The following is a 14,267-nucleotide window of genomic DNA, read 5'->3' as shown; positions in this document are numbered from 1 at the left end:
AAAACTAGATTACTCCCAGATTCACTACAGATCGCCGCTTGGAACGCCAATGGCCTAATAAACAAAACACTGGAGCGTCAAGAATTCTCTCACAGATACAATCCTGAAATCATCCTAATTAATGAAACTCATCTAAGACCTGCAGACAATCCAAAACTGAGAGGCTACAGATTGTATAGAAATGACCGACTGGACTACAGAGGCGGTGGTACAGCCATATTTATTAGGAACTGCATCAGGCACAATGGAATACCCCCCCCCCCTCAACCTAGAACTCACCGGTGTCGAAGTCTACACAAACTCAACTGGAAGACTTAAAATCTACGCCGCCTACAACTCCGCCGCTAAGACCCTGCTATTTTCTGACTTGGATGCTACTGGGCATAAATGAATCCATCATCGTCGCTGGGGACTTAAACTCCAAACCTCCCTCCTGGAACAGCAAAACCACAAATAAAAATGGCCGTATCTTCCTCAGCTACACAGGATTAAACAACGCTGTCGTAACATGATCCAGCGAACCAACCCAACACATCCCAACTGGCACAGCCGACATCCTAGACATCGCCATCCTACACAACATCAAATACCAATACAGCATTCAAGCACAGAGCAAATTATCATCAGACCACAATCCAATCCTACTTCACTTAAGAAACAAACACCAGTCACATTCCCACCCCCATAAACCTCCATTGTCTGGGAAAAACTTAGGAAAGTGCTACCAGAACACAATGGTCCAGTTCCCATATAAAAGCCAAGGAAGAAATAGACACGGCAATAAAGAACTTCACCAATCAAATCAATAAAGCCATAACAGCAGCCACAGTATCCACGATTACCCACAAACAAAACTGTCTCCCGGAAGAAATCATGGACTTAATAAGGGAAAAAACCAGTCAATGAAAAAGATACCACAACACTCGTGCTCCCCAGGACAAAACAGCCCTCGACAGATTAAACAAATCTGTCCGAGAAGCTCTCCAGAACCACAGGAATCAATAATGGGACAACAAGCTCACCTCCATCTCCACAACAGATCATTCCATATGGAAATTCTAAACAACTCAGGAACAAGCGCAAATCACTTCCCCCCCCCCTCTCCATGCAGAACAGCACTTTGCATACACAGATGCTGACAAAGCCAATGCCATAGGCAAGAAACCTAGAGAAACAATGCAGTCCTGCATATGAGAACCTAAACATCAGCCATGAATACAAGATCCATCGTAAAGTAAGGTTAACAGTAAATCGTCCTGATCACAATCCAAGCCCTATAATGCCTACCTCACCTACCGAAATAATCGGCATCATCAACCATCTGAAGATAAAAAAAGCCTCGGGTCCCGACGGCATCACTAACAAAGTCATCAAGGCACTACCATGCAAAGCCATAGCACATCTGGCAAACATCATAAACTCCATCCCCAAATGGCAGTACTTCCCCCAGTCATGGAAAATAGCTGACATCATACCAATTCACAAACCAGGCAAAGACCCACACCTACCTGAAAATTACCATTCCATCAGTCTGCTATCCAACTTAGGGAAACTTACAGAGAAAATCATCCTCATTAGACTCCAAGATCATGTCAACCAACTAAATATCATTCCACAAGAACAATTTGGCTTCCGTCAAAATCATAGCACCACCTAACAGATCCATAGACTGGTAGAATACATCACCACAAGATTTATTTGGAATCAGCACACCGGAACGGTCTTCCTATACATCTCAAAGGCCTTTGATAAGATACGGCACCAAGGCCTCGTCTGCAAACTTATCATCGCAAACCTTCCAGTAAACATGATACACCTGATTAAATCATACCTCTCAAACAGGAGGATTCAAGTCAAAATCAATGAAACAGTCTCAACCCAACTGAACATCCTCGCTGGGGTTCCTCAAATATCACTACTAGCCCTGATCCTGTTCAGCATCTATATGGCAGACATCCCTCAAAATCCTCTCACATCCACCATCGCCCTTTATGCAGATGACACGGCTATACTAGTCAGATCCCGCCAACCACATCTCGTAACCAAAAAACTACAAGACACCATCCTGAATCTAGAAAAATGGTTTACAGACTGGCGACTACAATTAAACCCACAGAAAAGCACAACGATACTCTTCACAAGAAGACGAGCATCCCCCAAAGGAGACATCACCCTGTTCAACTCTAAAATTCCCTGGAAAACTGAAGCAAAATACCGCGGAATACTTCTCGATAAACGATTATGCTTCAACAGCCACGTCAAGAGCACATGCACCAAAGCTTCAAAAGTTATCACCCAGCTGTACCCACTTGATCAACAGACACAGCAAACTAAGCTCAAAAAACAAAATTCTACTCTACAAGACAGTGATCCGTCCCACAATTATATACGCCTCCCCATCCTGGAGCCATACCTCCAAGACAAACATCCACAAGCTACAAAGACTACAGAACAAGTGCCTGCGAATGATACTGAACGCGCCGTGGTTCATCAGGAACGCCCAGATCCACCGGGACATAAATATCCCCTACATCTCTCCACTACTAGCTCCCTAGCAGAAAAATTCTTTATGAAGACAGCTACGCATCCAAACCAACTAATACAACAAGCCGGAAACTATGCCGGTAATGACCACTAGAAACATAAAAGACTGAAAGCCACCCTAACACGCTATGACGTATGACCACTTCAGCCCACTCAGGGCGAGCTAAAATAGCTCACAAATCTCTCCCATCACTGCTCCCGAAACAGACAACAGGAAATATAAACAGCGTCAAGCTTTAAATCTGCGCCATATATATGTTCTGCGTCCTAATAATGTCTTTAATCTAGAGTAGGATGAGTTTTGATTAGTGAAGTGAGGAGACAGTAGTTTTAGTGACGGATTATCTCAACGTAAATGAACCTTATTACAAAAAGGACTACAGGAGCGTTTCTGGGTGAGAACTCAGAAAATCCTACTAAGGTAAGTAGCAGCCAATTCTCTATATATAACTTAGCAATACATACCAAGACAATGGAAAATCCCCTAACGTTCGAAGAAGTTTACAGAGAGTTCGTAAGATTAGGAAAACCCTTAATCGATAACTGGCCAGGGAAAGTAAAGCTGTACGACACATTCCCCCCCCCGCAGCAGTCTCAGACGACATCATGGACGACCAAAACAACGGAGACGACACAGACCCTCAACAAGACTTAGCACTCTTGCCACAATCAGAAGAACAAGCAATACATAGCAACGCCTACCAAACATCTGAATCGCACCCAGACTTCCAGAAAGTACAAAAGAAAATAAAAATATCTAACACGACAGAAATGTCCAAAACAAGAGAAACAGAAACAGACAACGGAACAAAGGAAAGAATATCCCGAGTCATCCTAAGGGCCAAGGAACACTGGACATCGATCGCCACCGCTCTGAAAACAACAGGAACAAACACGGAAGAAGGAATCCGCATTCAACCTAAGACATCGACAGACTACAGAAACATAAAAAAATTCTTGGATAACAACAACCTACTGTATCACACATTCCAACTCAACAGCGACATATATCAAGAGGAGGAGGAACTGCCATCTTCATTAAAGCAATCGCCACACCTCAAACAGAACACATGAAAACAACAGGAATTGAAATACACATGGATAACACAAGAAGTATCATGGTATTTGCAGCATACATCCACCCAAATAAAAAACTCCTAGAATCAGATCTGGACGAAATACTAAATGCATGTAAAGCAATAATCATAGCTGGATATTTGAATGCCAAACATTCAGCCTGGAATAGCAGAAACTCAAATATCAACGGAAGAATACTCAACTCTTATACTACTTCACGAAGCATAGCAGTAATAGGACCCGCAGAACCCACACACTACGGAGCAACCAGACGTCCTGATGTACTTGATATAGCTATATTAAAAAACATAGCGCATAGCTATCAAATACATGCAGTCAACGAATTAAGTCTGATCAGAATCCCATCATATTGCAACTTGGCATCACACAAGATTTAACGGAAAATACCTCCACCTTTGTAAACCGGAAACAACTTCCCTCAGCCTTCCAGGAAATTCTTGGCCCAGTACCACATATAATATCCACTGAAGACATACAAAAAGCAGTAAAAACCTTTGAAAAGCAATTACTAACAGCAGTATCACAGGTAACATATACAACCAAATGCGCACCACCAAATAAACTCCCAGAGGACATAAAATGTCTTATCCGAAAGAAAAACAGGTTAAGAAGAAAATATCACAGAACGCTGGATCCTGAAGATAAGCAGGCAGTTAACAGAGCTACAAACCAGCTCCGGTATGCCCTGAAGGATCACCGTAACGAACTCTGGAATAACAAAATACACCAATTAAACACAGAGGATCAATCGTTGTGGAGAATGATCAGATCACTTCGTTCAAATCGTAACACGCTTCCCCAATCCAAGGAGAATATAGAGTCGCTTACAGTGATGAGGAAAAGGTAGAAGCATTTGCAAACAGCTTAGAAAGACAATGCAGTCCCAATTATGCCAATGTAGATTTAAGCTTCATAAGAAAAATCGACACCCAAGTGTGCAAAATAATTCAGAACGCCTCACTCCAATCCAACAACAAATCCATGTGACTAACAGAAATATATGACATTATAAGAAAACTAAACAACAAAAATGCTCCGGGTTCAGATGGTATAAGGAACAAGGTGCTCAAGATACTCCCACGTAAAGGGGTTATACATCTGGTAGCCATCACCGATGCCATCCTTCGGCTAAATTATTTCCCAGAGCGATGGAAGCTTGCAGATGTCTTCCTAATTCCAAAACCTGGGGAAAATGCACAATTCCCACATAACTATCGGCCTATCAGCCTTCTATCATGTGTAGGCAAGATAGCCGAACGCGCTATACTAACATGGATTCAAGAAGCAACAGATAACAACCAAGGCATAGAAGATGAGCAATTGGGATTCAGAAAACAGCATTCTACGACCCTCCAAATTTACCGAATCTTTGAATACATCACCCAAGAGTATGAATGGCACCAACATTCTGACGCAGTCTTCTTGGACATAACACAAGCATTTGATAGAATTTAGCATCATGGTCTAATTTTTAAGCTACACCAAGTAGGAATCTCAATACCACTAGTTCTACCTATCAAATCATATCTCAGTAACAGAAAATTCCAAATAAAACTGAATGGAATCAGATCCACAGAAAGGGGAGTCATGGCAGGAGTCCCACAAGGCTCTCTACTATCTCCCCTACTCTTCTCCATATACATGGCGGAACTCCCCAAGTTGTCTCCCATCCATCACCGCTCTCTATGCCGACGACACAATTATCATAGCCAGATCCCTCCGTCCACATCTGGCCACAAATAAGCTACAGAGAGCAGTCAACGAATTAGAGGACTGGTACACCTAATGGCGCATTGCCATCAATCCAGGAAAAAGCTCTGCAGTACTTTTCACCAGACGTAAAACAGAACCGAACACAAGCATACAAATGTTTGGAAAAATCATCCCTTGGCACAACTCTACCAAATATCTAGGAGTTCATCTTAACAAACGCCTGAATTTCAAGACACACATAAATAATATCTCCACCAAAGCAAGTCGGACAATAGCACAGCTATATCCACTCTTGAATAGAAAGAGCTTCCTAAACACAAATAACAAAATCCTCCTCTATAAATCAGTAATAAGACCACAACTCACTTGCCCATCACCAACCTGGGGACACACAGCTAAAAGCAACATCAGCAGATTACAGACGATCTCCAGTTACACCAGGAAGCCAACCTTCCAGATATCAAGACCTACATGACAGGCATTGCAGAAAAATTCTTCACAGACACAGATAATCACCCAAATCAGCTAATTCAACAGGCAGCAGACTACAAACCCTCAGATCATTTCAAACATAAAAAAAATCCTCCATCGCAAGATAAAGCTAATACAGCTTGCAATGCTCACAATGAGCGGGTAATTTACCCACAATAATCCTCTCATACACAAGCTAAAATCAGATGAAGGGATAAAGAGTCAAGCACTCGGTCCATCTCCCAAAGAAGTTCCAAGTTCCAAATAATGTCTTTAGATGTATGAAAACAATTTTGGTGAGCTGTTACACAATGAAATAACAATGGTTGTGTCTATAATTTTGTATTTAGTGATATAAAGACGTTTAGTGATATAAAGATAATTGTAGTGAATTGGGTGCGTCATTGAAATCTGATACATGTGCACGCAGCCAAGATAAGCTAATGCTAATATTATTATAAGAGAGTGCACAATTAATTCATTAATTTTACAGGAATATAAAATGAATTCACATTTAACTTCTTATGTCAGCCGTTACGGAATTAATACCCTCAACTATTTGTGTATTATATTTATTATATAACAGTTATTAGATATAGGTGCTCTTGTTGTCATATGAAAATGGCAATATGGCGACCTGTGTGATTTGAATTGAAAAGAAAAAAACAAGTTTCAATTCCCTGACTATTTAAAAAAAAAAAAAAAAACGTCATGGCTTTAGTATGACCTTACTCTAGAGGTAGAGTTGTTTAAAATAGTGATATTAAACGGTGATCTAAAGTTTGGTCCCTACACAGAGGAAGACGATTAAAAAGTTGGGGAAAAGAAAAGATATAAAAGGAAGTGATGACTTGGCTAATTTGAAGTATAATTATTCTAATTATACTTCCAATGGCGGTTGTTTCGTTTATTATCTTCTAAATAGTTAGTAGTTAAAGAAGGATATGCAAAGAATGCAATTTAAAGTGAGGTTCAAGAACCAACAGAACAGAGAATGAGAACACGATCTTAAAAAAAAAAATTAAAAATAAATAAATAAAAAACAGAAATAAATGTGTTGAGAAATAAAATTCAAAACCCTGGCTACAGCGTCAGTAGAACACCATGCGGATGTCTGCGAGTAGATTTAAAAACGTAAAATATCAACATCCCTTGTTCCTCAAAAGAAATAATAACGGAAGAAGAAGAAGAAGGAAAAACAAAGAAAACATAGAGTTAATGGGGGAGACCAACGAACATTTTGCAGATCAATTCAAATAAAAAAGAAAGCGATGCCATCAACCGCAAATTCCTCAGGAAAAGGAATGTAGAAGAGATTGACCTCCCATAACAATCCCAGAATGACATAATATAATAATGTATAAATATATATAATAATGAAATTAACCACAATCCCCTCTCAGTTCATGGTTGAATAAATGAATTTTCTTCTTCTTCTTCAAGTGTCATCCTCTAGAAAGAGGTTGGCAACCATGTCACGGAACCTTTTTTTTTCTTTCACTGCTCTGGAACATTTATGGTAATTCAAACCAGTCCAGTCCTTAATGTCTTCAAACCACATTCTCCTGGGTCTACTTCTCCCTCTTTTTCCATCCAATTTTCCTTCTAATATTAATTTTTTTAATGCCTTCTTGTCGTTAGATGTCCAAAATATTTAAGTTTGCGCTCTTTAATTATTTTCATTAATGTTCCTTTTATTTTTGCTTTCAATAAAACATCTTAGTTTTTCATTTTCTCTGTCCATGGTATTTTTAAAATTCTTCTGATGGTGCACATTTCGAAAGCGTCTAAATTTTTCTCTGCTTCTTTATTTAGAGTCCACGTTTCACTGTTGTATAGAAGGCTTGACCAGATAACGAATTTTACAATGGTTAATTTCATAAGTTCGGACCCTTGTTCATCAGAATGATCAAAGAAGTGTTTGAAACACAAGCAACCCCCCCCCAAGAAATTCAACAGGGGAATGTATCACCTTAATATCAAAAGATTCCCGTTAAGAAAACCTAAAGCACATTAAAAAAATCCATTTAATACATGCTATAAATTATATCCAAATTTCTCACTAATATTATACAGAAACATCTACAGAACCATGTATTGCCTATTAAATATAGTAAAACATATTCGATAAAACATATTCGATATAGTAAAGCATATATATATATATATATATGTGTGTGTGTGTGTGTGTGTGGTGTGTGTGTGTGTGTGTGTGTGTGTGTGTGTGTGTGTGTGTGTGTGTGTGTGTGTGTGTGTGTGTGTGTGTGTGTGTGTGTGTGTAGTATTACGGAATTTCTACATTGAAAAGGCTTTTCACACACGAGTCACATACATATTTGAATTAGTAAAAGAAATAAGTTTTCTGACAAATAAGTTTTAGAAATAAGTTTTTATGCAAATACTGAAAGTGTAGTATTGGAATTTTCGTACAGCAATTTGCACATCCTTCTGCCGACAAAGAGGAGTCTCTCAAGAGAGAACCCAACAAAGAAACTCCCACTTCAATAAAATCTGACAAAATCTCATTGAATGTTTATTAGCAAATAGAAGAAGAAACTTAAAACACCAGGGGAATGTCGAAAAAAAAATTACTTATCAGTGTTAAGAATTAAAATTAAAGTTCCGTACATATATGAAGAACAATGGAAAGAATTGTGTGAAGCAATTTCCAGAAAAATAATATTCGCAGGTGACGACGTTCTGTGAGAGAGCGGGCAGGGTTTACGATATTCATCTAGCCTTCAGCTTTGGTAGTACAGAATACCCAATATCATGAACAATGGCCAGATGAAATTCATAGTCTATTTGCAACATATACATCGGGGATCATAATACAAACCGACCCTCCTTACACACACACATACTATTCCATTAAGTAAAAGCTGTAGAACCGGGCCTAATAAACATATACCTGAAAACACTGATAAGCAGAGCCATAATGGCAGAAAAATCATCACATATAAAGTCATATCACAGATAAGAAATTGCCTTTCTACAAAAATGTCTTCCTAACATAAATTGGAGAATGGGTTTGCGTTATACAATATTGGCATGGATGGAGGATGGCTGAATGACAGATATCAAAAAGGATGTGAGTCTGCAAGATTTAAGGTAACAAGTGGTGTACCACAAGGATCAGCGCTTGGTCCGCTGTTATTCAATCTGTACATTAATGATATTGGGAAGGATTTGACAAGCGACATACAGTTATTTGCTGATGATGCAAAGATAGGCATGGTAATCATGAATACTGCTGATATGCAGTCCTTGCAGAATGATTTGAATAAGCTGGAATTGTGGGCATGGGAAAATGGGTGTCAGTTCAATGGGTGTCAGTAAATGTAAAGTCATTCACTTCGGCGTGATTAGATATCCAATGTCGTATTATATTAGTGGGAGTAGGCTAGAAGTAATCGATGAGACTAGAGATCTTGGAGTGTTAATAGATAGGAAGTTGAAGTTCAGAGGACCATGTGGCAAAGATTGCAAATACAACTCAAAAGATAATTGCAATGCTCAAACGAATGTTCACACGTAAAGATAAGGATGTTATTTTGCCTCTTTACAAGGCCTTGATAAGACCTCCCTTGGACTATTGTGTGCAGGTCTGGTCTCCTGGTTTCCGTTGTGATTCTGATATATTGGAGAGACTACAAAGGCGAGTGTTAAAAATTATGTCAGGATTGTGGAATACTGATTATGAAGACAGATTGAGAAATTGTAGGCTGCAGACACTAGCAAACAGGAGAAAGAGGGGGTGATATGATTGAGACTTACAAACTTCTGAATTTCAATTGATGGAATTTGTCAAATTACGGAGCGTGGGGAAAGGACGAGACAGCACCCTTGGAATCTGAGAATGAAGGCCGCCAAGAAGGATATGAGGACTAGATTTTTCTCTCAGAGGATGATACATGATTGGAATGGATTAACTTTGGATGTTATGAGTGCAAGCAGTGCGATTGAATTTAAGAATAAGTATGATAGCTGCTGTGTTTAGTATGTGGCCTCCCTCGATGAGTCTCTGACTCCCTTAAGGTCTCTCTTAATAATAACAAATTCATGAATTCTCATCATGTGATTAAACAACGATCGTCTAGAGTGTTCTTTAAAAAAAGAATAGGGATACCGGTTTGTACGAGAAAATTTTCACATTGAGAAATTATTACACGCCAAATCATGAGCAGTATATACAAAGCTTACCAAATTAATCTTCCTCATACCTCAGGACCGAGAAGAGGCGAGATTAACTAAGCCCAGATCAAACATTGTATTGCGACTTCCGATGAGTTAATTTACAATTTTTTCTTCTTTTTTCTATGGAGCACATCACGTTTCATTCTCAAAATGTGGATGGTGGCAAAAGGCATTCATACCACTACAACTCGCTGCAACCTGCCCTTCTACAGAAAACCAGAATCGCTTTACCACAGATCCCAATCATAAATGAAAAAATATTATCCAAATTGAATCAGAAGCTAACTACAGTGCTTATTGCAATTCACATTTGAACATGAAAGAGCATAATAATAATAAATTCTGCTGTTATCTTGATAAAATTCCTTCAGTATCTACAAGAATCATTATGGAACTCTATTCTTTGGAAAAAGATGACAACGAAGAGTCATTAGGATTTTCCTTCCTCTTAGAATAACTAACTCAATCTATTTAAGGATTTGTTAAAGATATTAGAATTTGATATAATCAATAATCAAAGTACTAATATTTAAAACAATGGAGCAGAAAATAATTCGAATATATTCCTTTAATACATACATACACAACACAATAGTATTTCATGAAAATTTAAATTTTTTTAAATAATCAGTATCTCTTTATTATTTTACAAGTTATAAAGATCCCTATATTATTTTATAGCAGACATTATGCAAAACTATAGTTATTTATGTTTAAATAAAAAGAATATAAAGACTTAATTAAAAACAACTTTAATTTTATAATAATGTGTAATATACAAGGATTATTGCGAATGGGTGCATAAAGCGCATGCGTTGCCAGTAGTATGATGTAATAGATCCAATTTTTACATTAGTTTAAACCCAGAGGTTGGGGAAAAAAACGAGTTTATAATACAGAAATCTTATATTTATATCTTCTAAGGCACGTTTTACCGTATCAATCTACCTATATGTTGGTCTGTTTCTGTTTTGTTTGTTTTTTTTCCTTGCCAACTGGCAGAGAACACTTGTTTTGCTAATCTCTCCTCTTCCATTCTGTTTAAGTGACCACACCAACCTGAGATTAGCTCTACTGACACATTACTGGATGCTAAGATTGTCAAGTCCTTTCCTAATACCCCCGTTTTAATACGATATTGCCATTGATGCCATATGTCCGTGTCCTAATTTTCTTTCTCAGAACTCCCATGTCAGAGATCTCCAGTTTTTGATCACGTGTTTTATTTCTAACTCAGCTCTCAGATCCATAAGTTTAAATTTGGTTTGAATACTGTCCTGTATACAGCTAATTTAGTAATTTCTTTCTCATTCCATATAAATTTATTCAGCTGAATTCCCACCATATCAGCTTTACGAATTTTGTTGTTTATTTGCCATCTTCATTAAAAATTATGCCTAGGTAGTTTATATGCTTTATTGGTTCTACCTATTTAATGTTTCTGCCTGTTGTCATTGTCTTTGTCTTTTTATTACTGATTTTCATATCAAATGTATTACAACAATTATTCACTTTAGTCATGGAATCTTGCAGACTTTTACTGGATTTATTTAGAAGTATAACATCATCTGCGTAAAGTAAAGAACTGAGATTAACATCATCAATTTCAAGATCAGATTTAATATCGCTTTCCTACATAATGTGATCCAAATAGAAAATGAATAATAGTAGAGATAACATTGAACCATCTTTCTGCAGTTCCTTCCATTCTAAATGCTGACTCACAGCTTAAATAAAGGCTATATATCGCTTGTTATAATGTCCTATTTAAACCATATAACTGTAGTATTTCGAAGAGCTTTCCCCTTGGCACCTCCAGATCTATCTACGAAACTTAAATACAAATCCTTGTTATATTCTAAAGATTTCTCAACTATTTGTGTTAAAGTGAATCTGATCCTGCCAATCTCTCTTTGGCCTGAATCCAGCTTGTTCTTCAGAAAGAATCCCTTCCACAATATTTCTTACCATTTCTCAAGTATACTTATCTTACCAGGAAGGACCTTTTAGTAGGACCTTCTGTGGGACCATTGAAGGTCCTATCAAGAGTAGGACCTTCTATGGTAGGTCCACAAAGGTAGATCCCACATAAATCTACCTGATATGGCCTGCCATTCAAGAAGATAACCCTCGTATTTATTGTTGAATACTATACCTACTCCTGCTTTCCCCTAATTGTTATTGCTTGAATATAATAACATTCTGTATTTGTTGCTTAAAAAAGATCTCACCTGATTTTGTCTTCTTTGTTTCAGTCACACCTATTATGTCGATCCAATTCTTCTGCTAGTTCCATTTTTTCAAATTTGAGGCGTCTTATGTTGATAGTAGCAATTTTGCACGCTGTTGATGTTCAGTTGGGATGTGTTCCAAGATTTGTTTCCATTTGCTGACTTTTCGCTGTTCGCCCTGGTTCCCTGACGAAAACAACGGGGCCTTGTTTAACCGGGCGACGTCCCAGCAGACATGAAATCCTGTACCATCATTTTACTTTGGGGTTTAAGCAAATAAGAATACAATTTATTCGACTAAATCCCAAATTGACAGAACATTCTCATTCGTTTGGTATCCAGAATGATAACTAATGGAATTCACCACAAGAAGGTAAGATTTGGACCTTAGGTCAGAAACCCAGTCGGTTCTACTCATTCCTTTAAAGGTTACGTGGAGGTCTTCTCGCCGTTATAGAGCTCTGAATCTTAAGCACCCCAAATGCATTTCATTGAATAAATATTTGATTTACAAAATATTTATTCAATGAATAAATATGCAGATCTTTTCAACAATTATCCTTTATAAGCAATGCTGCTGATTTTCTCGCACTGAATTAGCATTATTTTTAGGGGGGGTGGGGAATATAAAAAATGTTCTTGCCCTAAATATGCCGTGCACAAATTCTCATGCTGAAATAAATACATATAATATATTCTGTTTAAAATCATAATATATTCTATTAATAAATTTCGCTTTACATTCAAGAAGCAAATTAGAAAAACCTCTGAGACTTTGCAAAAGACTAGCGTAGAAACTCCCATACACTGTACTCGCCTTTTTTCGGTTCAACTGTGTAACAGCACAGTTTCCAGTTATTTTTTGCATGCAGAACTTCATATGCATACGCGTTTTATGCGTAGTAAATTCTGATAGCAATTAAATACACAATTAGCTTATAAACGTTTTTATAAGCTAACTGTGTATTTAATTATATTTTCTTATTTGATAAAATAAGAAGAAAAAAAAGATTTTCTTTTACAGTTATTCATTAATTAAATACGCGACCCTGTCCTATACTAATTGCTTAAAATTGTGTCTCATAAATATTCAATAGTTCTTACTTACATTGAACCTTACAAAAATCTACTCACCATGCACGCCACCCCAGAGAATGATAACCCAAGTAATATTGGGTGCGAAGTAACAAAGTCCTGCTCCAACAGTGGCAATTACACCTCCGATTATGGTAGTTTTACGAACTCCATAGCGGTGTCCCAAAATTCCAACCAAAGGACCTGCAAAAAAAAATCCATATATTTTATGTACATTTTATATTTTACATGTTATAAATATTTTAAATTTTATATATTTAATAATATATTTTATACAATTTTATATGATTTTATATATTTTATTATATGTAATAAAAGTATATATAAACAAAAAATTAACATTAGCAAGTATTACAAATTACTTTAAAAAAAGATGAAAATTTAATTTTTTTTCGTTAATATACCAATTAAATTTCTTATCATTGCCCGAACACTGAAAGGCAGCGTAGCTTCTTCCCTTGTTACACCATACACTTGTATAAACTCCACATAGAGAAGAGCTGCCATTCGAGCTAGCCCAGACATTATGAAGATTGTCACACAGCAAGAAAGTGCAATCACCCAACTCCATGCTTGATCAGGACCTTGAATTTTTTTTGCCTTGCCTTGACCCATACAGAGAAATAGTGAAAGAAAGGGAGAGATACTTCTTCACACCCAGATGGTCTGAGAACGAATGGCAACAGTAACGAAAGAATGAGTTGGTTTTTAATCCCAGTCACGCCTATTCATCTGAAATGATGCAATATTTAGTTTGTCGGGCGTTATAAATTTATTTCAAGGTATCTTTTACAATAATAGTTAACTAATATATCATATAATCCCCCATATCTTTGTCACGGGAACACAGATAACATCCTGCCTTCTTAATTCCTTGGATAAACTACGTGATTTCACCCCCCCCGCGCGCGCGCACAC

At 37.4% G+C, this 14,267-nt stretch overlaps 1 protein-coding gene across 1 annotated transcript in view; it reads right to left on the bottom strand.

Annotated features, from left to right (window-relative positions):
- LOC150109962 (monocarboxylate transporter 12-like) overlaps positions 1–13,905 on the bottom strand; it is a 30,296-nt gene extending 16,391 nt beyond the window's left edge. The window contains exons 1-2 of the mRNA XM_090416080.1: positions 13,754–13,905; positions 13,389–13,532 (exon numbers count right to left, since the gene is read on the bottom strand). Coding sequence (XP_090272206.1) covers positions 13,389–13,532; positions 13,754–13,874 — 265 coding nt within the window. The 5' untranslated portion in view covers positions 13,875–13,905. The remainder of the gene's footprint in view (positions 1–13,388; positions 13,533–13,753) is intronic.
- Between the last annotated feature and the right edge of the window lie 362 nt (positions 13,906–14,267).

Source organism: Typopeltis vanoorti, chromosome 1 (genome assembly GCF_054136105.1).
Source record: "Typopeltis vanoorti isolate ZY-2024b chromosome 1, IOZ_Tvanoo_1.0, whole genome shotgun sequence".
Lineage (NCBI taxonomy): Eukaryota > Metazoa > Arthropoda > Arachnida > Uropygi > Thelyphonidae > Typopeltis > Typopeltis vanoorti.
Note: the sequence above shows the minus strand (reverse complement) of the source record. Positions and strands in the feature narration are given on the sequence as shown.